Genomic DNA, 26,804 nt, shown 5'->3' with positions numbered 1-26,804 from the left:
GGGGGAACACAAAGCCAGCAGGAGACTGGTGACGCCATCAATCCTAGAGAGGTTAATACGCATGACAGAGACAGTTTGCTCTTCCACCTTCGAGGCAAAGCTCCTTAATCTAACATTCACTTTAGCCTTCTTTGCTGCACTGCGGGCAGATGAGCTAGTCTGCGCATCTCTGAGAGGAGGGGGTGGTTTGCACCTCGGACATAACTTTAGGACTGCTCATTCAAAGGTCAAAGACGGATCAGCAGGGGAGAAGAGCTTGGATTTCACTGCTAGGGTTACCAGGGAGTATTATATGCCTGGTAAAAGCGTTAAGAGATTACCTGGGGTGCAGGCCAAGCGGGGACAGCAAACTGCTACTACACACAGATGGTGGGCCGCTGTTGAGATTTCAATACCTGTGGATTTCCGCATGTGCCTTAAGCATCAGGGATTAGACAACACCCAATACAGGACACGCTCGTTCCGCATTGGGGTGGCAACAGAAGCATCACGCGCTGGGCTGTCCATACCAACAATACAAAGAATAGGTCTCTGGAAATCTAATAGATACCAGTCTTACATCGGGGCTGCATTAATAGGAACGACTCCATGGTGGAATATCCCCCCTCCCTCTTTGTGCCTTCGCAGATGCCGCAGACACGGATCATTGGAGATTCCCTCATACACTGGGCAGAGAAGAGAGCGCTCGTAGGCCCGTACGGGGGTAATCTGGGGTTGTACGCTGAGCAGGTGAAGGTATTCTTGTGGGGAAGAAGGGGGATGCGGTGGCGACAATTGTTCCCACGTCTTATATCTTTGGCCAGAGATAGGAGAGCACCGCGCATCCTCCTCATTCACGCCAGGGGGAATGACCTTGCAGCGGTGCGCTACATCAAGCTGGTCCTGCATATAAAGCAAGACCTGGCAAGCACCCTCTCTCTTGGCCAGGAGTTCAAATCATTGGGTCAGAAATAATTTGCAGACTAGTGTGGAAGGGTGCGCGGGTCCCAGGTGCAGTAGACCGAGCGCGCATTAAGATAAACAAGATGGTGGGGAACTTTATTATACAATGTAGAGTTTGGTTTATCAATCACCCGGATTTCAGTTACAAGATAAGCGGCTTGCTTATATCGGACGGGTTTGCACCTCGGACATAACTTTAGGACTGCTCATTCAAAGGTCAAAGACGGATCAGCAGGGGAGAAGAGCTTGGATTTCACTGCTAGGGTTACCAGGGAGTATTATATGCCTGGTAAAAGCGTTAAGAGATTACCTGGGGTGCAGGCCAAGCGGGACAGCAAACTGCTACTACACACAGATGGTGGGCCGCTGTTGAGATTTCAATACCTGTGGATTTCCGCATGTGCCTTAAGCATCAGGGATTAGACAACGCCCAATACAGGACACGCTCGTTCCGCATTGGGGTGGCAACAGAAGCATCACGCGCTGGGCTGTCCATACCAACAATACAAAGAATAGGTCTCTGGAAATCTAATAGATACCAGTCTTACATCGGGGCTGCATTAATAGGGAACGACTCCATGGTGGAATATCCCCCCCTCCCTCTTTTGTGCCTTCGCAGATGCCGCAGACACGGATCATTGGAGATTCCCTCATACACTGGGCAGAGAAGAGAGCGCTCGTAGGCCCGTACGGGGGTAATCTGGGGTTGTACGCTGAGCAGGTGAAGGTATTCTTGTGGGGAAGAAGGGGGATGCGGTGGCGACAATTGTTCCCACGTCTTATATCTTTGGCCAGAGATAGGAGAGCACCGCGCATCCTCCTCATTCACGCCAGGGGGAATGACCTTGCAGCGGTGCGCTACATCAAGCTGGTCCTGCATATAAAGCAAGACCTGGCAAGCACCCTCTCTCTTTGGCCAGGAGTTCAAATCATTGGGTCAGAAATAATTTGCAGACTAGTGTGGAAGGGTGCGCGGGTCCCAGGTGCAGTAGACCGAGCGCGCATTAAGATAAACAAGATGGTGGGGAACTTTATTATACAATGTAGAGTTTGGTTTATCAATCACCCGGATTTCAGTTACAAGATAAGCGGCTTGCTTATATCGGACGGGTTTGCACCTCGGACATAACTTTAGGACTGCTCATTCAAAGGTCAAAGACGGATCAGCAGGGGAGAAGAGCTTGGATTTCACTGCTAGGGTTACCAGGGAGTATTATATGCCTGGTAAAAGCGTTAAGAGATTACCTGGGGTGCAGGCCAAGCGGGGACAGCAAACTGCTACTACACACAGATGGTGGGCCGCTGTTGAGATTTCAATACCTGTGGATTTCCGCATGTGCCTTAAGCATCAGGGATTAGACAACGCCCAATACAGGACACGCTCGTTCCGCATTGGGGTGGCAACAGAAGCATCACACGCTGGGCTGTCCATACCAACAATACAAAGAATAGGTCTCTGGAAATCTAATAGATACCAGTCTTACATCGGGGCTGCATTAATAGGGAACGACTCCATGGTGGAATATCCCCCCCTCCCCTCTTTTGTGCCTTCGCAGATGCCGCAGACACGGATCATTGGAGATTCCCTCATACACTGGGCAGAGAAGAGAGCGCTCGTAGGCCCGTACGGGGGTAATCTGGGGTTGTACGCTGAGCAGGTGAAGGTATTCTTGTGGGGAAGAAGGGGGATGCGGTGGCGACAATTGTTCCCACGTCTTATATCTTTGGCCAGAGATAGGAGAGCACCGCGCATCCTCCTCATTCACGCCAGGGGGAATGACCTTGCAGCGGTGCGCTACATCAAGCTGGTCCTGCATATAAAGCAAGACCTGGCAAGCACCCTCTCTCTTTGCCAGGAGTTCAAATCATTGGGTCAGAAATAATTTGCAGACTAGTGTGGAAGGGTGCGCGGGTCCCAGGTGCAGTAGACCGAGCGCGCATTAAGATAACAAGATGGTGGGGAACTTTATTATACAATGTAGAGTTTGGTTTATCAATCACCCGGATTTCAGTTACAAGATAAGCGGCTTGCTTATATCGGACGGGTTTGCACCTCGGACATAACTTTAGGACTGCTCATTCAAAGGTCAAAGACGGATCAGCAGGGGAGAAGAGCTTGGATTTCACTGCTAGGGTTACCAGGGAGTATTATATGCCTGGTAAAAGCGTTAAGAGATTACCTGGGGTGCAGGCCAAGCGGGACAGCAAACTGCTACTACACACAGATGGTGGGCCGCTGTTGAGATTTCAATACCTGTGGATTTCCGCATGTGCCTTAAGCATCAGGGATTAGACAACGCCCAATACAGGACACGCTCGTTCCGCATTGGGGTGGCAACAGAAGCATCACACGCTGGGCTGTCCATACCAACAATACAAAGAATAGGTCTCTGGAAATCTAATAGATACCAGTCTTACATCGGGGCTGCATTAATAGGGAACGACTCCATGGTGGAATATCCCCCCCTCCCCTCTTTTGTGCCTTCGCAGATGCCGCAGACACGGATCATTGGAGATTCCCTCATACACTGGGCAGAGAAGAGAGCGCTCGTAGGCCCGTACGGGGGTAATCTGGGGTTGTACGCTGAGCAGGTGAAGGTATTCTTGTGGGAAGAAGGGGGATGCGGTGGCGACAGTTGTTCCCACGTCTTATATCTTTGCCAGAGATAGGAGAGCACCGCGCATCCTCCTCATTCACGCCAGGGGGAATGACCTTGCAGCGGTGCGCTACATCAAGCTGGTCCTGCATATAAAGCAAGACCTGGCAAGCACCCTCTCTCTTTGGCCAGGAGTTCAAATCATTGGGTCAGAAATAATTTGCAGACTAGTGTGGAAGGGTGCGCGGGTCCCAGGTGCAGTAGACCGAGCGCGCATTAAGATAAACAAGATGGTGGGGAACTTTATTATACAATGTAGAGTTTGGTTTATCAATCACCCGGATTTCAGTTACAAGATAAGCGGCTTGCTTATATCGGACGGGATACACTTATCAGAAATCGGTTCCGATATGTTTAATAATGAATTGCAGGAGGGTCTTCACGAGTCTGGCGGTATGGGCCTAATTTAAGGAGAGTTAAATAGACCCGTCGGTGGCGGCAGTTGGGGGGTAAGTGCTTGTCCTTGCCAGAAGGCGCTCGGGGCTGATTAAGCCAGGGGTATCGGTGAGGGGGGGGGGAGTCACCATGACATAACTTCCGGAAGCCCTCTCTCGATAACAGCCGTCTCAAGGGGGCACAGCGACGGTTGACGGGGCCAGCGAGTCAAGGCCGGCTGACCTTTCACTTGACCTATTAAGCGAGCATTCTGGCAGGGACTAGCCGTTACACTATTATTATCTAATAAACAAAGCCGCTGCCTTTTATACCGCCAGACCGAGTCTGTCGTTATTTGTATGTGTTTGTGTGGCTAATGGTAATAGAGGGAAGAGGGCCTTCCGCGCAGCCTCCCTGGTCATGACATTTAACAGAAGCACAGGGCTACATTCAAGAGTTACATCAAAGCTCTTCTCCGGCTGCAGCATCTTGCCCATGAGCAGTCCCCTGCAGTACAAGGTGTGATAGCTTTTATGCAGTGGTCATGTATGAGCGCAGTAGTAGATTCAGAGTACCATTTTTCTTTTAAACAAACTCAGGGGTACTACTACTTTTTTATTGTAACATTTTCAATCCAGTCTGTTTTAAAGGAAAATGAGTCATTGCATCACGGCTCTATCCCTTGATTTTAGGACATCATTATTGTACAAATCTGTCTTATACAAAATATCAAAGGTCCAGATTCCTTAAGTGCTGGTATGGGTTAGCGCACCTGATCCAACATCAACTGCTATTCAAGTCAATAGGAGCTAAAACCGGGGTCGGGTGCCCTAACCGGTCCCAGCATATTATTATTATTGTTTATTTGTGAAGCGCCAACATATTCTGCAGCGCGGTACAGTGGGGCTACAGAGTTTTGTATAGTGCAAAAACAAAGTTTCATACAAGTGAGGATGAACATGCACAAACAGATACAAAGAGGTAATGAGGGCTCTGCCCGTGAGAGTTTACAATCTGTCCGCCCCAAAAGTTGCCTGAATGAATAACCCCTTTGCTGTTAGAGGAGTCAGCAACGCATACTGCATTGACCTCTGGCACGGAAGGTCTAACGGGTTTGGAATTTCTTGTAGTCAAGAGCAGTACTACTTTCCTAAAGCCACTTCGACCTTTACTTTCAATAGAAGAACATGTGAGTTCATCATCGATGCAGCTGTATGAATTTTTCAGAACACACAAGTACCGTCCTAAGATGAACTATGGAAGATAGAAGGCAGCATACAATTAATTCTACATTAGAATTCTGCTAGGGATGAGTAAGATTGCTCTTCAGCGAGGGATCCTTACTGCAGTCAGGATCTGTATTCGCTATGTTCGATGTTTCCGGAAGATTGCTGTATCTACAGCATAGTGTTAGATTAACAATGTAGCCTAGATGAGAACACAATAAGATATGTATTGTTGGCATAGCAACAAAAGAGGGCTATTAAAAGAAAAATGAGACTATGAGCTGAAACACCATAGAAACCAGCCAATAATCATAAAAACCTGCCAGTGATAACTGGCAACACAAACCAAATCTCTTCTTCAAATAAAGGGCAAATCCAGAAGCAACACACCCAGCAGGTGCTGTTTCTTAAAGCACACATATATTGGATGTTGCAGCCTGCCATAGACAGCCTCAATTGCCCATTCAAAGCGTAAAACACCTATTTGCAGGTTGATTGGCAATCACATTTTCTCTGATAAACTTAGAAAAACAACAACCATCTGGGTCATTATCTCAGTCTTCCATTCCAACACATCTCTTCATTTCCATTTCTCTCCTACTAATATGCAACTATGAGCTTTCGGGGAAGAAAGTCATTCAGTGGATGAGCATTTACCATGATGTTCAATCAGTGGTAATCAATTTGAGCTAGCCATATATTTCAAGAACATGTGAAGCTGAGAGGTTTCAACCACACATTGCAAAGTCAGTATAACCAGCCTCACAGCGATAAGACCCAAAAGGTTAAAACACCCATCTGTGAGTAGGTTTATTGGTTATGCACTTTTTAAACCCAAGCTGTACTTAAAAGCTGTGTAATACGACAGGCATACGTTTATATGGCTTCGTGTTAAAATGGATTTGAAGCAAAAGGTGACACTGTGTGGTCATTTGCATGTCATTTCCCAGAATGCTTGGCTGCAGTGGAAGCATTGCATGCTAGGAGATAATTGGGAAAAGCAGGTTGCAGACCTGTCTGGGACATGTGAATGTGCTCACAAGTGATATTTTATTTGCAATAACATACTGTACAGTATTCAACACTTCTTGAAAAAAAAATTACTACATATATTCTTAATTTGAATTAGTATACTTAAAATTGGGAAACCAATACGCCTTTCAGTGGACATCTCTCCGATGATCATGTGTGAGAATCTAAAATTTTACTTTGGTGCAATTTTAACAGAAACTATGGATGATGTGTCTATGTTTAAGTGCAGGATGTTTATTCCGGGATCTGACAAGTTTATGCATTTTCACAAAATAAAGATGATAAAAGGGATAGTCTTGTTCTATAACTCTGGCGACACCCACTAACATGTTACTAATTTACAATTAATTACATTTCTTCAGTATGTCAAAGCAACAACACTGTTGCAAGACACCCCATAGGCTACGGCCCCGCTGCCTGCGCTGCAAGCGCGTCTGCCAGGCTGGCGGCGCGTGCAGCCGAGTCCCTCAGTCTGCAGTGAGCTGCAGGGGGAAAGACATGGGGGGGGGGCGTGACGAGGGAGCGGCCGTGACATCACCCGGCAGGTTCGCCCTCATTGGCTGAACCGCCGGGGGGCTTAGCATAGCGCTCCGTCACGAGTCCTGATATCAATTCTCTTGAGAGCAGGAAAAACTTCGGCCCCCCCTTGCAGCGGGCCCGGTCTCATTGTGGGGCAGCTCTTGTCCCTGCAGCCAGCGGGGACCTGGACTTAGTACCACATTAACAGCTTCAACGGCAATCAAAACAAACTTTTCTTAAAAAAAAAAAAAAAAAAGGCTTCCTTAAACAATCTGAGATGTGTCTTTTGTTTTACTGCAAATTAATTACAAATGTCATGTCCCAATCAGAGAGCCAAAGATAACAGGAGGGGGAGGGCTGTGAGGGGGAGAGAAGGGTGTGATGGGAGGGAGAAGGGTGTGGTGGGGAGGAAAAGGGAGTGGGGGCAAGGGGCACAGCTCTGGCTGTGATAGATAGATATATATCCGGAAATATACATTTCTATATATTTCTATATCCGGAAATATATATATATCAAACCGGAGATTATATTATATATATACTGACAATCTCTGTATCTAAACTTTTTTGCTCATCTGTTTCCATCATTTGGACTGGTTTCTTCTCTGATATTCACGTTATATGGTTTTATTATTCAATTCTTATTGCTTTAATTATTTATTTAGTATTATTATACAAGCACTATTTGATTATTTAATAATTTAGTCCTATTCACTATCACATTAGAACTCACTTATCACATTTACAGCGCTACTCTTTGTTCCTTGTTTTTATATATATATATACAGTGTTCGACAAATCACCCAAAAATCTACTCGCCCAACCACAAAATCTACTCGCCACCTAGTCCCACCCCCAACCCCGCTTTAAAATAAAATATATAAATAAAATAAATTTAATACATTCCTAGTCAGAACAACATTCGTTTTTGACAAATGTATTTATTGTATTACATTATACTACAATTAGTCCTTGTTACATGTGTGTGTGTAAATGTCGGATCTAGAATTAAAAGCCAGGTGTGAATGACTAGTTTCCTGAACCCCTTAACCAGTGTCTGGATGCCCCCGCTTCACAATATCTAAAGCAGCAATCCCACCTGGGATCTTACCTGATCCGCAGTCCCTCAATGTCCAGGTACGCTCATTCCCGCAATGTTATACATTGGGGAGGTGTTCCCTACCTGTCTTCTGGGTTAGGGGGGGTTCCGATGTCTTCCGTGTGAAGCTTGAGCCAGATCTGGAAGAAAGCAGTATAGGGTAGTTAAGATTTCGGTGTAGTATAGGGAGGGCAGTTAAGATATATAGGGTAAATAAGATCCAGATCCAGAGTGTGAGTGACAGAGAGAGAGAGAGAGTGTGGGGGAGAGAGAGAGTGTAGGGAAGAGAGAGAGTGTGGGGGAGAGAGAGAGAGTGTGGGGGAGAGAGAGAGAGTGTGGGGGAGAGAGAGAGAGTGTGGGGGAGAGAGAGAGAGAGAGTGTGGGGGAGAGAGAGAGAGAGAGTGTGGGGGAGAGAGAGAGAGAGAGAGTGTGGGGGAGAGAGAGAGAGAGAGTGTGGGGAGAGAGAGAGAGTGTGGGGGAGAGAGAGAGAGAGAGTGTGGGGGAGAGAGAGAGAGTGTGGGGGAGAGAGAGAGAGTGTGGGGGAGAGAGAGTGTGGGGGAGAGGGAGAGAGAGTGTGGGGAGAGGGAGAGAGAGTGTGGGGGAGAGGGAGAGAGAGTGTGGGGGAGAGAGGAGAGAGAGTGTGGGGAGAGAGAGAGAGTGTGGGGGAGAGAGAGAGAGTGTGGGGGAGAGAGAGAGAGAGAGTGGGGAGAGAGAGAGTGTGGGGGAGAGAGAGAGTGTGTGGGGGAGAGAGAGAGAGTGTGGGGGAGAGAGAGAGAGAGAGTGGGGAGAGAGAGAGAGTGTGGGGAGAGAGAGAGAGAGAGTGGGGAGAGAGAGAGAGTGGGGAGAGAGAGAGAGAGTGTGGGGAGAGAGAGAGTGTGGGGAGAGAGAGAGTGTGGGGAGAGAGAGAGTGTGGGGGAGAGAGAGAGAGTGGGGGAGAGGGAGAGAGAGTGTGGGGGAGGGGGAGAGAGTGTGTGGGGGAGAGAGAGAGAGTGTGGGGGAGAGAGAGAGAGTGTGGGGGGGAGAGAGAGAGAGTGTAGGGGAGAGAGAGAGTGTAGGGGAGAGAGAGAGAGAGTGTGGGGGAGAGAGAGAGAGAGTGTGGGGGAGAGAGAGAGAGAGTGTGGGGAGAGAGAGAGAGAGTGTGGGGGAGAGAGAGAGAGAGTGTGGGAGAGAGAGCGAGAGAGTGTGGGAGAGAGAGAGAGAGTGTGGGGGGGAGAGAGAGAGAGTGTGGGGGAGAGAGAGAGAGTGTGGGAGAGAGAGAAAGTGTGGGGAGAGAGAGAGTGTGGGGGGGAGAGAGTGTGGGGGAGAGAGAGAGTGTGGGGGGAGAGAGAGAGAGTGTAGGGGGAGAGAGAGAGTGTAGGGGGAGAGAGAGAGTGTAGGGGGAGAGAGAGAGTGTGGGGGAGAGAGAGAGTGTGGGGGGAGAGAGAGAGAGTGTGGGGGGGGAGAGAGAGAGAGTGGGGAGAGAGAGAGAGAATGTGGGGAGAGAGAGAGAGAGTGTGGGGAGAGAGAGAGTGTGGGGAGAGAGAGTGTGTGGGGAGAGAGAGAGTGTGGGAGAGAGTGTGGGGGGGGAGAGAGAGAGAGTGGGGGAGAGAGAGAGAGTGGGGGAGAGAGAGAGAGTGTGGGGGAGAGGGAGAGAGAGTGTGGGGGAGAGAGAGAGAGAGTGTGGGGGAGAGAGAGAGAGTGTGGGGGAGAGAGAGAGAGTGTGGGGGAGAGAGAGAGAGTGTGGGGGAGAGAGAGAGAGTGTGGGGGAGAGAGAGAGTGTAGGGGAGAGAGAGAGAGTGTAGGGGAGAGAGAGAGAGAGTGTAGGGGAGAGAGAGAGTGTGTAGGGGAGAGAGAGTGTGGGGGAGAGAGGGAGAGAGAGTGTGGGGAGAGAGGGAGAGAGTGTGGGGGAGAGAGGGAGAGAGAGTGTGGGGAGAGAGAGAGTGTGGGGAGAGAGTGTAGGGGGGAGAGAGAGAGAGTGTAGGGGAGAGAGAGAGAGTGTGGGGAGAGAGAGAGAGAGTGTGGGGGAGAGAGAGTGTGGGGGGGAGAGAGAGAGAGAGTGTGGGGGAGAGAGAGAGAGTGTGGGAGAGAGAGAAAGTGTGGGGAGAGAGTGTGGGAGTGTGGGAGAGAGAGAGTGTGGGGGGAGAGAGAGAGAGTGTGGGGGGAGAGAGAGTGTGGGGAGAGAGAGAGTGTGGGGGGAGAGAGTGTGGGGGGAGAGAGTGTGGAGAGAGAGAGTGTGGGGGAGAGAGAGAGTGTGGGGGAGAGAGAGAGTGTGGGGGGAGAGAGAGTGTGGGGGGAGAGAGAGAGTGTGGGGGAGACAGAGGAGAGAAACGGTGGGTGACACACATAGAGGGTGGGTGATACACAGAGAGAGAGAGGCTGGGTGAGTGACTGGCTGGGTGAGTGGTTTGCTGGGTGAGTGGCTGGGTGGGGCGACTGGGTGGGTGGGTGAGTGACTGACACTGACTGGGGGTGGGGGGTGACTGACACTGACTGGGAGTGGGGGGTGACTGACAGGGGGGGTGACTGACTGGGGGGGATTACTGACTGGTGGGGGGGTTACTGACTGGGGGGGGTTACTGACTGGGGGGGGGTTACTGACTGGGGGGGGGGTTACTGACTGGGGGGGGTTACTGACTGGGGGGGAGGTTACTGATTGGGGGGGGAGGTTACTGATTGGGGGGGTACCTCTGGTGTCACACACATACACACTCCCATACACACATACATTCATACACACACACACACACTCTCCCACGCACACACACATACACATTCTCACACACACACAGGGGAGGAAAGGCCGCGACAAGCACCACGCTCCTCCCCCACCCACCCGCGCCCATCTCCCGCTCGTGTGGGGGGCAGGCCGACATCCCCCCCCCCCAATCAGCAGGGTGGGTGGGAGGCACGTGGCGAGGTATCCCCCACTGGGCGCCCCAGGTGACAGTCAGCCCCGCCGTGGCCGCCACTGCCGTGCTCCCCTCGCCGGCATGTTACAGTGCACGGCCAAGCTGCAGGCTGCTTCTTCCCCCCCAGCCCGCGGCGGCATGAAGCTCGTGGAGGGGGGGGCCAGGCCGACATCCCCCCACCTCATGCGGCGGCTGCGCCATCATGAAGGTAGCTGGCGCATGGGAGGCACGTGGTGAGGGCCGAGCCCCCCCCCCCGCAAGCCAACCGGGCTGCAGCAGCGGGGACCTCCGGTGGATCGATCGGTGGATCGAGGGGAAGGGGACAGGAGGAGGGGAAGGGGACAGGAGCAGGGGAAGGGGACAGGAGGAGGGGAAGGGGACAGGAGGAGGGGAAGGGGACAGGAGGAGGGGGCAGGAGCAGGGGACAGGAGGAGGGAAAGGGGACAGGAGCAGGGGACAGGAGAGCTGCCGCGGTGGGGAGTAGGGAGCCATGTGGGGACCAGGGGGATCGCAGGGAAGGAGCAGAGGGGCCGCAGCATGGAGAGTACTTACCCTCCAACAGATCTCCAGGCAGGAAGAATGGCCGCTCGTTGGGGGCGGGCTCATATAGAGCCTGGCCGCGCGCCCACAAAGCCTGGGAGCGCGCGCCAATCAGCAGTCAGGTAGGGGGAGTTTTTTTTTTTTTTTGCGCAAGCAGGGAAATTTTAGCGCGAACGGGGGAATTTAAAAAAAAAAAAAAACACACGTGCTGCTTGGGCCAATATTTACACGCCCGGGGGTTAAATCCACCCGCCCCGGGCGAGTAAATGTATAGGATTGTCGAACACTGTATATATATATATATATATATATATATATATATATGCAATACGATACCGTATTATAATATATAATATATAATATATATACAGGCATACCCCGGTTTAAGGACACTCACTTTAAGTACACTCGCGAGTAAGTACATATCGCCCAATAGTCAAACGGCAGCTCACTCATGCGCCTGTCAGCACATCCTGAACAGTAATACCGGCTCCCTACCTGTACCGAAGCTGTGCGCAAGCAGGGAGACTATAGAGCCTGTTACAGATGCATTATTTACATCAGTTATGCATGTATATAACGATTGCAGTACAGTACATGCATCAATAAGTGGGAAAAGGTAGTGCTTCACTTGAAGTACATTTTCGCTTTACATACATGCTCCGGTCCCATTGCGTACGTTAATGCGGGGTATGCCTGTATATATGCACACACGGTTTTGGAAAAGAAAGGCATGAATCACCCTGGTATAACCCCCTTAAAAATATCATTTCCATTGATAAACTTGGGTCCTTGGGGTTTGCCTCCTTTAATTGTAACTCTAATGCTATATAAATCTTTACAAAAATGTGTGCAGTATTGTGTAACGAGCAATACTATTTGAAATCTATTTCATTGCCTCTTACGCATGTATCCATTGCCTTTCCCATTGCAAACTTTTAAGCGCATTTACAAATGTGCAGCCCAATACTTTAGCCATAGACGAGCCTCACAACTGATCTTCATATTTTACATCTCCCCAATGGGGTTTTGGCCTTTTCTGGAGTTATTTGCCAGTATCCCATTTAATTTCTGATAGATCATCGATACCCTTTCCTACTAGGTATTCCTACAGTAACTATCCTAAAGTGTGCTGTTTGGGTATTTTCTCATGGTACTATCTGACTTTATTCTATTTATACTCCCCCATTTACACACTTCCAGACATGACAATATGTTATTTAGATAAATGGCCTTAAAATAGCCATGCTAGGAATCACTCACTCACTATAATTTTATTATACTTATATTGTTGACACGTGTCGTTGTCCTGCATCTTCTGGTCGATCCTCTGCATCTAGATAAGGATTAGCCATGTAGGCACCCGTACTGTGGGTAAGTGACCTAGACAGAATCACATTCTCTTCCCCATTATACTTTTTATTTCTCTATTCCTTTATTTTAATTAATGTTGGCACACACAGGTACCGCCAGGTAGACACGTCCTTATCCAGGGCAAGTGGTCAGATAGTTTTAATCCCATAATGTTCTAGCATTCAGTTCTAGCATCCTAGAGATAAAGTTTTTAAAGGTCTGTTTCCTGCTTTTGGGGAACGAGATAGTCTATGGCTGAAGTTATTCTGTCTGTTGCTGCATTTCCGTTATTATATATCTTCTATAAATTCTTCTCTTTTTTTCAACACGTGTACCATTTTATTTTACAATGGCTGTTGTAGGGTGCTTATTTATTGTTATGCTTTTGCATGTAATGTTAGCGTGCTGTTTTTTTTTATGGTCAATATTATTTTAAACAGAGTAGCGTGTCCCAAGGGATCTTGCAAACATCTCCACCGCAACGGAGGGTCGACCGGCGCAACCCAAAAGTAGACGCAAGTGTCAACTCAAGTGGCATTAACTGCCTACACACCAGAGTGAGGAGACCCTACAAATGAGTGGATTTTAACCCTTTAGAACTTTGATTATTGAATATTAGAATAATCTGCACCATTGAGCGTTGTGTTTCTGCTTTTCTAACGCACTGCATTGTTTCTAAATTTTAAGAGTTTGGAAATACTCTTGAAGAAAAGGCATCAAACCCCAAATGGACTAGCCATTTAATACTTTTAAGAACTTTTTTTTTATCCTTCTATTAATATTATTTTGAGAGACCTCTGTGATCTACATTAATATTTTCTGAATGTGTATTTGCTTTTTTAGCGCATTTTGGTTTTCTTGTCCAATGTCACCTGTTGCTTGGATACCACAAGGGTCCCAGGCAACGGTGCAAAATGACGTGCACAGTTGGACGCTTTGTAACGTAATATGTAACCTGGGTCCGTCCACAACACTGGATCTCAGGGACAGCTTCTGTGCACTTTACAACTATTTGCTGGTTGTTATGTAGTAATACCGCTTGCTGGAGTTGACAAAGGAAAAAAACCTTACATGCGCTGAAACCTAAAATATGCTTCATAAAGGGTTGTATAGAAAGAGTCTTGTGGTCTGGAGTAGCAGTCCATACTAGGTGGAATAAGGTCCACTATAGGGGTAGGTGCTTCTTTCTACAGAGAGACCTTCCAGACCTTCTGTGATCCAAAGGATCCTGTAGCAGAAAATGGGGAGTAGAGAAGCACAGAGGAACACCCCTAAGGCCTGGGACATAGTGGCCTTGAAGCTCGCCGAGGCGCGCTCCTGCTCTGCCTCGCCTGCTGAAAATGATGCTTTTCCTGTCCTTGCAGACGAGGCAGTGAGCGCGCTCAGGGGGGCGGGGTGTAGGCGGGGCAGGGGCGTGCCAGGAGGCGGAGCGGGAGGCGGGGCTAGTCCCCCACTCCCATTGGATGGGAGCGGTCACGTGGCCGCTCATCCGCTTTCCTGAGCGGCAAATTTCAAAACTGCCTGTCTCGGGAAAGTTTCTCAGCCTCCGCACAAATCAGCGCGCATGCGGAGGGAGAAACTATAGCCGCGCTGATTACAGATGCAGGGGCTTATTGCATCTGTTCAGCGCGGCTCAGCGACGCTGATTTTACTATGTCCTAGGCCTAAGCATAAAACATTTTAATATGAAATAGAAAATACATAGGTAACCAATGTACAATTATGAAAAACAATTTTTAAAGAAAAAAAACAAAATCGAGATGAGTTAATGGGTTACCCCACCAGGATAGACCCGCAGCGCCATTGATTTTTCATCAATTTTTCATCAGATTTTTCATCAGCGGCATGTGTTCCTCGAGACGGAGTCCGAATCGGTATCTGTTGTGCTGACGTCAGGATGACGTCACTTCCGAGCTCAGGTGGTAAGCGCAATTGGCTGCTTCACGGAGCTTCAGAACAGTGCAGCTGGGTAGCTGAGAATGCCTGCTGCAGATGTCTATGTGTGGGCTCAACGCGTTTAGCAAGTCATTCTTGCTTCCTCAGGAATTTTGTGCACTTTAGATCTCGCTAGTTGCCAAAAAGGTGTTTTGTAGCTTCTATCCCCGTTTTGTGCTCGATTCATGCGTACAATGCACTTGTATCACATAATAACCTAAAGCAGTCGACATTGCTTTTGATATCTTTAAGTAGTTGCAGTACATGTGTGGTATCTCGGAGATAAGATTTTAATTCAATAACTATTGGCTGTAGAAAATTATCGATGTACTGTGATAGATTTGTGGTTAGGGAGCCTATCTCCGAAATGATAGGCCTACCTAGTTCTCATTAATTTCTGTGGATCTTGGGAAGGTGATAGAAAACTGCCAAACCGGGGAATTCAATGAAAAGAAAATCAAATGCGGACTGGGTGATAATGTGTTAGTGTTAAGCATTTAGCAGGATATCCCTTAGTTCTTTCGTACAGTATATTGGTTAGACGGGCCCTTTTAAGTTTAAGTAGTGAGATCACTTCGAATACGTAGTGCTTCTCTAATGTATTGTATTTTATCGTGGATTACGATCCCACCCCCTTTGAAAGCCTGTCTGATGACTAGATCAATGTTGTCCTTGAGTTTTTGAAGTGAAACTTTTTTGCTGGCACCTACCAAATGAAAACTTCCCTTGCAGTAAATCACCTTAATGGTGATAGAAGTACAATCACGGAAGTGACATCAGTGTTGGCAGCTCGGCGCGCATGTACAAAGGCCTCCGGCGCTCAGCGCGCATGCGCAGAGGTCTTCGCAACAGCATATGGACAGAGACACACACAGAGACACACACAGAGACAAACACACACACAGAGAGACACACATACACAGAGAGACACACACACACAGAGAGACACACACACACACACACACACACACACACACACACACACACACACACACACACACACAGAGACACACACACACACACAGAGAGACACACACACACACACACAGAGACACACACACACACACACACACACACAGACAACACACACAGACAGACCACACACAGAGAAACACACACACACACACAGAGACACACACACAGAGACACACACACACACACACACACACACACACACACACACACACACACACACACACACACACACACACAGAGACAGACACACAGAGACACAGAGACACAGACACATACGCACCCACAGACACACACACATACACATAGAGACACACACATACACACAGAGACACACACACACACACACAGAGACACACACACACACAGAGACACACACACACACACAGACACACACACACACACACACACACACACACACACACACAGACAGACACACAGACAGACAGACACACACACAGACACACACACACACACACAGACACACACAGAGACACACACACACACACACACAGAGACACACACACACACACAGAGACACACACACACACACACACACACACACACACACACACAGAGACACACAGAGAGAGACACACACACACAGAGACACAGAGACACAGAGACACACAGAAGCACAAGGAATTCACAGTTAGTATAAATATAGAAGTGCAAATAGCTAAAACAGGGGGCGGGGGTGCCGAACACGCGTGTTCTAAGTCAAATTTCTTTGTGTTTTGTCACTGAAATTATGTTTTGATTTTTCATTAAAAAGATCACCTTCACAAATACAATTTGTGACAAAACCGTGACAAAAGACAAATAAGTTTCACTTAAAATGCACGAGCTCGGCACACACCCTTTAATTTTTTTAAGGGCGGCTTTTTCACAGTGTGAGAGATTTTATGTGAAGATTTTTACTGCGTAGTGTTTGTAGTACTTGATTCACTACATGGAAGAAGGTATCAATGTGGGAGCCTTCTGATTTATTTGAACAAAAAGGTGGAAAGGTCGCGGAGGCCACTGTCCTTGGATGTGAGTGCAACTACAGAGTAAGGGGCTGCTGGGTCAGGCAAGGTAGGGAGTTCTGGGGTGGGGTCAATTGGACTGTCCTCCAAAGGTTCTATAAGATTTTGGAGATGTTCTTCATCTCAATGGTCACATTTGAACCCCAGATCATCAATTTCTAGGTTGCAGTCTTTGTTCGTATAGTGTCTCTGTAATGTGAGCTTTCTGATAAATAGATCAATAAATAGATCCAAACCATCTGGCCCAGTAGTAGGGGCAAAGGAAAGTCCTTTGGATAGTAATGTGATTTTGGCAGTGTCTAGTGTGTGCGATGATAAGTTAAACAGACAGGCTTGATGGGATTTTTTCCTGTATTGCTTCTTTGAGTTTTCCCATTCATCTTCTCCCTCTTCGAATCTTATTTGGTTGGTTTGGTGTGGGACTGCTCAGAGCCTGAAACCTCCATTTGCCTCACCAGCTATGATGTGCTGGGGCGACCCCTAAAAAAGACTGATGTGATGGTTGGATGTGTGGTTCGGGTACAGCCCCTTCTATATTGAAGTTCCTATCTCCTCTAGAAGTGTGGAATCTGGAGGAAAAAGAATGTGTGTGTGTTAGCATGAGATGGCTTTGAGGAACGCACCTCTGAAGTATGGTGGCTTCCATTCTCTGTGTTTAAATTGGTAATGGAAGCCATGTTGGTGAGTGTTGGTGAACCTAGGACTTTCTGGTTTGTTGTGAAAATCATGTGGATGATTGGAATTGGAGTAGGGGTTTGTTCCCTTTTGTTTAATCCCTACTTTGTTTGTTGTGTGTCTAATCGTTTTTATCTCGTTGAAACAGTCTTGTTTTTGTTAAAATAACTTGTCTCATATTTGTTCGTTCTTTCGCAAATATCTCTATTAATTCTTTGAAACTTTATATTTTCTTTATAGGTCTCTAGTTTCTCTTGGTTTTCCTTAATGCTTGGTGTTATGTCATGGAGTTTGTCCTCACTATATTTGATGAGTTTCATTAGTTTAATTGAACATGAATCTAAAATGGTCTCCCATTCTGTGTGAAATGTAACCTCGTGTGTCTCAAAAGCTGTTTTTTTTCTTTTCTTTTAAATAATACGTAGACACCTTGGTATTGTATTATCTTGTGTCTGACATAATTGTCTAAACAGACCAGGTCATACCAACTTCAAATTTCCTGTGAAAGACCTTTCACCAATTCTCTCAGAAGATTCCTGGGGTTAATGTCAGGGATTGTTGAATCCTCCACATTATTTAATTCTATAGATCTTTTTCTATTTAGATGACTTTCTAGGTGACCAAAATGAAAGGTATCTTTATCCCTAGATTGTGTGTTTCCCTCCATGAGGCTAGTGGTTAGTATTGGACTATAGGAGGATACCAACAAAATATATATGCAAATAAAAGTACAAAAGGTTTCTAAAATCAGATAACAGTGCAAACAATGAAAATGACTATAGTAGAACATAATACAAAAATAAATACATACCCTATTTCCTCAATTCTAAGACGCACCTTTTTTTCGATTTTCACATGCCTGAAATCGGGGTGCGTCTTAGAATCGATGTATTTAAAAAAGTGTCTACAGTACTAACCCCCTCTTTTCACTTAACATGTTTCAGGAGAGGTCCCACGTTTGCAGATGGTTGAAGATGGACAGCGGGCGGGAGTCCGGTGGCAGGACAGGTCCCAAGTCTGCAGGTGAATGAAGATAAGAAGACAGCGGGCGTGCGGTGGTGGAGGCGGCAAATAGATCATAATAGCAGGAGCAGAGCGGCATAGGGGAACAGCTTGGGAGGTGCACACTGTAACACCGGAAGTTGACCGGTGTCTGACTTCCGGTTACAGTGTGCACCTCCCAAGCTATTCCCCCTATGCCACTCTGCTCCTGCTCAGCTCTCCCTCTATTATGATCTCCTGCCGCCGCACCCCACCGCACGTCCGGTGTCTTCTTATCTTCATTCACCTGCCGATTTTTGACCTGTTCTGCTGCTGCACACATACCCGCTGTCCATCTTCAAACATCTGCAGACGTGGGACCTCTCCTGCCGCCCGCTTCATCCTCCGCTGACATGGGACCTCTCCTGAAACATGGAGTGAAAAAGTAATTTTCCTCAAATGTAAGAGCCAAATCAATGGTGCGTCTTACAATCGAAGGCGTCTTACAATCGAGGAAATACGGTATATAGATCTCAGCAATTCAAAATAGATGCAAAGTAGGTCAGCAGCAAGTACAGGTATGGAAACTTAAGGACACCCTTTCTGGGGCCGCAAACGTGTAATTTTTTGGATTAATGTGCCTTGTACTGTAAATACTATAAGTAACCTGCTTTAATACCGGATACTTACAGTGCTAGATCATTGGGCTCCCTAAAGTGTTAAACCACTTTGACTACCAGGGTTTAATTACAAACATGGGTAAAGAAAGTAAAATGTTAGAAGAAATTGTAGCTGATGGTACACAGCATCTTTACACATAAAGTCTGGGAGAGGCTGGCCTGAGGAGATTGCTGCTCCTGTCAAAGCAATGACTTGAAAGCAGCTATTTCAGCCTGCAGCAATTGTTAGGTCTGCAAGTTTTTGATAAATCAGCCCGATTTGTTCCACTTTATCACTAGCTTTTGAGCACAACGGGGAGTCCAGAGGGGACCTATCAGTTGGGATTTAACCTGAATAAAAAAAACGCAGGAAACAAAGGCACTTATAATTCTTGCAATGGTCACTCAGATTTTGTAAAATACAAGAAAATCCATCACCATGGAACATATAATTAAGTAACCATCAAATATACGGGAAATGTATTTCTACACTAAAGGGGGATGCTAAGAAACACTGGCTCACAAATGCCTCTTTTACCCCAAACCTTCTGGAATGAGGAAACAAGGGAAGAATAACCAGCTAAAGATTTGTCTGCATAAATCTATTTAGCATATTAGAGCTAACATTAACAGTGTCACTAGCGGTTAACATCTGCATTGTAGAACAGAAAAAGCACTACTGAAAACAGTTAGAGGCCGTCTGCATTCTTTTACATTTAGCATCAAAATAATTATATTTGTCACTATTATAGAGTTAGAAATATTTAATCTCTTTGCCAACTACGTTCGGGTCACTATATATATATGTATACACACACACACACACACACACACACACACACACACACACACACACACACACACACACACACACACACACACACACACACACACACACACACACACACACCACTGCGAAATGCTCAAAGAACTAGATTGGTCATCACTAGAGTCTAGGCGCAAAGTTAATCTTTCCTGTCTTGCCTTTAAATTCTTTATGGGCAAGCTACCCAGCTACCTGAACAAGCTCATCACCCCTACCACATGCAGCACTTATCATCTGAGATCTGACTCCAAAAAACTGTTCATGGTCCCAAGGCTCAACAAAGTATCCGGCCGTTCCTCCTTCTCTTACCGTGCACCCAAAAACTGGAACAACCTACCAGAGACTCTCACATCCACCACCAGTTTAAGTTCTTTCAAATCTAAGGCTGTCTCACATTTTAATCTGGTCTGTAACTGTTTCATACGCCCATAATATATATTATCTCTAACTGTACATGCAATGTCTTGTATATAATGTATACCCTGTTTATTTATGTAACTGTATTTGTAACCATGTATTATTTGTCTTAACTCTGTGCCCAGGACATACTTGAAAACGAGAGGTAACTCTCAATGTATCACTTCCTGGTAAAATATTTTTATAAATAAATAACACACACACACACACACACACACACACACACACACACACACACACACACACACACACACACACACACACACACACACACACACACACACACACACACACACACACACACACGAAAAGTCGCTAACACTACTGTATATTAATTGAAAAGGCTAACCCAAGACCCAAAAATAAATATAATATTGATGTTTAAAGATTAACTTAAGCAAACCAATAATAAGATAGTAAAAATCCTGGGGGTGCTAAGGGATAAAAAATAATATGAAAATACACAAAAAAGACTGACAAGATCCCTATATTAAGCAATACAGGGATCTTGTCAGTCTTTTTTGTGTGTTTTCATATACACACACACACACACACATATATATATATATAGTAGAAAAAAAGTTTAATCAAAAAACAGGACAGTCATACAGTCTGTGTGTGTGTGTGTGTGTGTGTGTGTGTGTGTGTGTGTGTGTGTGTGTGTGTGTGTGTATGTATATATATATATATATATATATATATATATATATATAATCCAATGCACAGCCGGCACACCATATGCAAGTAAATAAGTTTTGGTGCTTATCCCATAAAGCAATAACAGACCATACGATACTGGTTGCAACACGACATCAAGGGACAGCACGCAGGTAAGTAAATCATGAATTTTCTATATTTGATAGAAAACACAAAAACCGATTCGGTCCCCCAGTGGGGGGGGGGGGGGGGGGGTGCACCACCTTGAGAAAGGTCCCACTGGGGGACCGAAACGTCGGTTTTTGTGTCTTCTACCAAATACAGCACTGCCCCCCTCCCTTCTCTCCTCCAGTAATGCCGGGCCCTCCACTTCCCTCAGCACTGCCCCCCTCCCTTCTCTCCTCCAGTAATGCCGAGCTCCTTAGGCTCCGCCCCTCTGTCCCTCCCTTTAGGTTCCGCGGGCCTGCCAGTCTCTCAGCTGCACTGGCTACCTATGCTGCTCCAGCTGCCCATTCCCGGGCCCCAGGTAACCCACATGCCCCCTTATTCCCCCTCCCAGACACCTTACCCACCCCAAGGGGGGAGAGGCCTTATTTTTGTGTGTTTGCAGAGGTGGGCTTATTGTGTGTGTCACTGTATGTGTCACTGTGTGTGTGTCTGTCTCTGTCTGTCTGTGTGTGTGTGTGTGTGTGTGTCAATGTCACTGTGTGTGTGTGTGTGTGTGTGTCAATGTCACTGTGTGTGTGTGTGTGTGTGTGTGTGTGTTTGGCACTGTCACTGTGTGTGTCTGGCACTGTCACTGTGTGTGTCTGGCACTGTCACTGTGTGTGACTGTCAGTGTGTGTCACTGTGTGTGTGTCACTGTCACTGTGTGTGTGTGTGTATGTCACTGTCTCTCTGTGTCTCTGTGTGTCTCACTGTCTCTGTGTGTCTCACTGTCACTGTCTGTGTGTGTGTGTCACTGTGTTTGTGTGTCACTGTCTGTGTGTGGCAGCAGCCGCCTGAGGTGATCAAGGACCTGAGTATCACCAGGGTGGCGCGGGTAAGCAGCGCTCCGGGGGGGGGAGAGGGTATAAGAGGCTTGGGGGATAGAAGAACGAGTCTGCGGTGGAGAGACACCTCACTACTGCCTCTCCTCCTCCCCACACCGGGCAGCAGTTGTGGAGGGAACCTGCTCCGATCCCCCCCTGCTCCACCCCGTGCACTTACACGGCCCTCCTCCCCACACCGGGTAGCAGTTGCGGAGGAGGGCACCTGCTCCAATCCCCCCTGCTCAGATTTCCCCCACCCCCCCTTGTGCACTTACACGGTCCTCCTTCTCCCCACACCGAGCAGCAGTTGCGGAGGGCACCTGCTCCGATCCCCCCCCCCCAGATCAGATTTCCCTCCCCCTGTGTGTGTCTGAGAGTCTTGAGAGTTGGTCTGAGAGTCTTGAGAGTGGGTCTGAGAGTCTGAGAGTGGGTCTGACAGTCTGAGAGTGGGTCTGACAGTCTGAGAGTGGGTCTGACAGTCTGAGAGTGGGTCTGACAGTCTGAGAGTGGGTCTGACAGTCTGAGAGTGGGCATGACAGTCTGAGAGTGGGTCTGACTGTCTGAGAGTGGGTCTGACAGTCTGAGAGTGGGTCTGACAGTCTGAGAGTGAGTCTGATAGTCTGAGTGAGAGTGGGTCTGAGAGTGAGAGAGAGTGGGTCTGAGAATGAGAGAGAGTGGGTCTGTGAGTCTGTGAGTGGGTCTGAGAGTCTGTGAGTGGGTCTGAGAGTCTGAGTGGGTCTGAGAGTCTGTGAGTGGGTCTGAGAGTCTGTGAGTGGGTCTGAGAGTCTGTGAGTGGGTCTGAGAGTCTGAGAGAGAGTGAGTCTGAGAGAGAGGGTGGATCTGAGAGAGAGTGAGTCTGAGAGAGAGAGTGAGTCTGAGAGAGAGAGTGGGTCTGAGAGTCTGAGAGAGAGAGTGGGTCTGAGAGAGAGAGGGTCTGAGAGAGTGGGTCTGAGAGTCAGAGCGAGAGTGAGAGAGAGTGGGTCTGAGAGTGAGAGAGAGTGGGTCTGTGAGTGGGTTTGAGAGTCTGTGAGTGGGTCTGAGAGTCTGTGAGTGGGTCTGAGAGTCTGAGAGAGTGTGGGTCTGAGAGAGAGGGTCTGAGAGAGAGTGAGTCTGAGAAAGAGTGGGTCTGAGAGTCTGAGAGAGAGAGTGAGTCTGAGAGAGAGAGAATGGGTCTGAGAGTCTGAGAGAGAGAGTGTGAGTCTGAGAGTCTGAGAGAGAGAGTGGGTCTGAGAGTCTGAGAGAGTGGGTCTGAGAGTCTGAGAGAGAGAGTGGGTCTGAGAGTCTGAGAGAGAGAGTGGGTCTGAGAGTCTGAGAGAGAGAGTGGGTCTGAGAGAAAGAGAGTGAGTCTGAGAGAAAGAGAGTGGGTCTGAGAGAAAGAGAGTGGGTCTGAGAGAAATAAAGTGGGTCTGAGAGAAAGAGAGTGGGTCTGAGAGAAAGAGAGTGGGTCTGAAAGAGAGTGGGTCTGAGAGAAAGAGAGTGGGTCTGAGAGTCTGAGAGAAACAGACACCAACCCACAGTCAGTCATAGTCACCCACTACCCAAGAGTCAGTCAGCCACCCAAAGAGAAGCAGTTCCAGCCATCACATTAATTCCTCCAGCAATGTCGTGTACCTCATCATGTGCATGAAATGCCCAGGGGGCTGCTACTACATAGGTGAGACAGGACAGGGGCTAAACAAGAGAATGAACCTGCATCGCCACAGCATCACACGCGGAACAAGAGACAGTCCTGTTGGCGAACATTTCTCTGACTCTGGCCATAAGATGAACGATCTGAGGGTTGCCATACTCAAAGGTAATCTTAAAACCCCGAAAGAGAGACGGTTGCATGAATACAAATTTATGCAACTGTTCGGGACACTTAGCAGTGGCCTAAACAGAGATCGAAATTTTATGAGTCATTACTGACACTAGCGAACTCTCTTCCCATGAGCGCTAAAGGCCATGTCTGTACATACTGTGCTATATGTATGCACACACAGCTGTCTCTCACACATACTAATACTCCTTATTTTTCCATCCATATACACCAATAGGGACCACATAGTATCCACACACACTTTTAGTTGTGCTACAAACTCTCACATTTCCACACCCACCCACACCATTTATATCCCTCTCACTCCACACACACCTTGTGTAGAGCACTGTTTATACTGTGGGCTCTCCATTCATTTTTATTCACACTGATACACATACACAATCTTTCTTCACTTGCTTTCAGTTACCCTTTGACACCTCTAGCCATAAAACACATCCACACCGGTGGAAGGAGAAGCACAGATAACATTCCAAGAGACACTGTTTTTAAGTTATCCTTGCTTCATTCATTGTAACATCGCCGGAAGAAGAGATCAGTGTATCTCGAAAGCTCGCACAAATAAAAGCATTTCGTTAGCCACAGAACGGTATCATCTATTTATTTTTTGATTATATATATATATATATATATATATATATATATACAGTGTTCGACAAACCTATACATTTGCTCGCCCCGGGCGAGTGGATTTAACCCCCGGGCGAGTAAATATTGGCCCAAGCAGCACACGTTTGGTACTAGGTGGCGAGTAGATTTTTTTGTGTGGCGAGTAGATTTTTTGGTGATTTGTCAACCACTGTATATATATATATATATAGCAACTGTAAATATTACTGTATGTTCACTTGCATGTCTTAGACAGGTCTGCAACCCTGTCTTTCCCCATTGTCACCCAGCATACAGCATTTCCACTGCAGCAAGGGATTCTGGGAAATGACATGCAAATGAGCACTCAGTGCCACCTTTTGTCTCAAGCTCGTATTACACAAGCCAAGCCTCAAGCCAATGCATGCTGTTTTAAACACAGCTTTTAGACAGAGGCTGGGATGAGATGCAAATATATATATATATATATATATAAATATATATATATATATATATATATATATATAGCAACTGTAAATATTCCTTCCATAACCTTAATAAGTGTGGTATATATATATATATATATATATATATATATATATATATATATATATATATATATATATATATATATATATATATATATATATATACACACACACACATATACATACATATACACACACGCACAAACTGTTGGACCAATATCTTGGTTCAAACCATTGTTTGTTTGTTTTATGACTCAGCATGGCAATCTACTGTATGCATCAGTTCTTAACATTTGTTCAAGATGGGAACACCCTGGTTCTCGACATACTTGATTCTGAAGGTGCCCCAGTACAATCCCCTGCTGGGGAAACAAGATGCAATAAAGAAAAAATAAAAGTGGCGCTAGTCCTATTAATGAGGTGCAATAAATAAAGTCCCGCAGCTGGTGTCCCAGGAGGTAATTCAAACTCCTCCTTATATAAGATTGGTAGAAAATAAAGTTGTCCTCCAGCGCGTGGTCTTATTGCTCTTTTCTTCCTTATGTAGAAAAAAGACAACAACAAAAAACACCACACACAAGTGGTATAATAGGCGTCGACACTCAGTATCTTAATCTATAGAGAAGTAGAGAACTTGACACTTGCCTGTGTATTTGTTCCCGTAGTGCATACTCCTCTATTTTCCTTCTGCTGTTACCTTAAAAAGTGGAGAGAGGCATAGCATAATACTGTTTATTACAAAAATAAGGGAGGTGAGATAAAAATACACTTACAAACGACCAACCACATGGATTGTGGTGGTTTCTATTGCTGCAAGTGTCCTTTAAAAACTTCCTTGCTGGAGCTGCTTTTCAGACACTTTTATCTCAACTCCTGACTTGTCTGTCTGGGTCCACGGGGATGGGAGGCTTTCTCAGATTCGTGCACAGTCTGTTGTGCCTCTCCGTGTGCAGAGCTCCCTGCTGTTTGTCAGTGTTGGTTAGCTGATCCACAGACTCCACAGGTATGGTGGCTCCAAAAGACCAAAAAGGGGATGTCCACATCAAACTAGTTTTGCCTGGTTTGGCTCTTTTGGAGCCACCATACCTGTGGAGTCTGTGGATCAGCTAACCAACACTGACAAACAGCAGGGAGCTCTGCACACGGAGAGGCACAACAGACTGTGCACGAATCTGAGAAAGCCTCCCATCCCCGTGGACCCAGACAGACAAGTCAGGAGTTGAGAAAAAGTGACTGAAAAGCAGCTCCAGCAAGGAAGTTTTTAAAGGACACTTGCAGCAATAGAAACCACCACAATCCATATGGTTGGTCGTTTGTAAGTGTATTTTTATCTCACCTCCCTTATTTTTGTAATAAACAGTATTATGCTATGCCTCTCTCCACTTTTTAAGGTAACAGCAGAAGGAAAATAGAGGAGTATGCACTACTGGAACAAATACACAGGCAAGTGTCAAGTTCTCTACTTCTCTATAGATTAAGATACTGAGTGTCGACGCCTATTATACCACTTGTGTGTGGTGTTTTTTGTTGTTGTCTTTTTTCTACATAAGGAAGAAAAGAGCAATAAGACCACGCGCTGGGAAACAAGATGCAGTTTGAAATCTCCCGCAACATAGGGGCAAATAGGAAGCAGACACGTTATTAGTTGCGATTTCCAATTGGTACACGTGCCACAGTAGTTTTAAGAACCAGGAAGTACCGGCAGTACCTACAGAGGTAAGTATCTCAGGAATCGAGGGGCCGCCGGAACTGAAATATATGTGGTTAAATACCAGAAAACATGTCTAGAAAGAAACACACACAATATACTAGTTTTTTGGAGCAGACAATTAACTTCTGATGAGTAGAGCTCCTAGACCTAGTCTTACAAGCCACCGATGATGAACATGAATTTACCATGAGGTTACTCTGTTCTTAATTACAATCCTAAATTACCTGGAATGCTTTCATTAAGTAAATACAAGCATGAATTAAACAAAAGGAGACCATGAATTTTATATATCAAAACAAATTTTACTTTTCAAGTTTAAGTTTTCAATGTTCTGCCAAGAAATGCAGTGATTATATGCTTTTACATGAACAAATTTACTATATCAT

The 26,804-nt window shown here is 46.6% G+C and overlaps 1 protein-coding gene across 4 annotated transcripts in view; it reads right to left on the bottom strand.

Moving 5' to 3' along the window:
- STK3 (serine/threonine kinase 3) overlaps positions 1–26,804 on the bottom strand; it is a 248,534-nt gene that overhangs the window by 40,957 nt on the left and 180,773 nt on the right. The window contains exon 11 of one of the 4 annotated variants that reach the window (XM_075582650.1): positions 17,040–17,135. The exons of the other annotated variants lie outside the window; for them this stretch is intronic. Within the exon in view, the coding sequence (XP_075438765.1) occupies positions 17,121–17,135 (15 nt within the window). The 3' untranslated portion in view covers positions 17,040–17,120. Of the gene's footprint in view, positions 1–17,039; positions 17,136–26,804 lie in introns of those variants that run through there. 4 annotated transcript variants of the gene reach the window in all.

This window comes from Ascaphus truei, chromosome 2 (assembly GCF_040206685.1).
Source record: "Ascaphus truei isolate aAscTru1 chromosome 2, aAscTru1.hap1, whole genome shotgun sequence".
NCBI lineage: Eukaryota > Metazoa > Chordata > Amphibia > Anura > Ascaphidae > Ascaphus > Ascaphus truei.
Note: the sequence above shows the minus strand (reverse complement) of the source record. Positions and strands in the feature narration are given on the sequence as shown.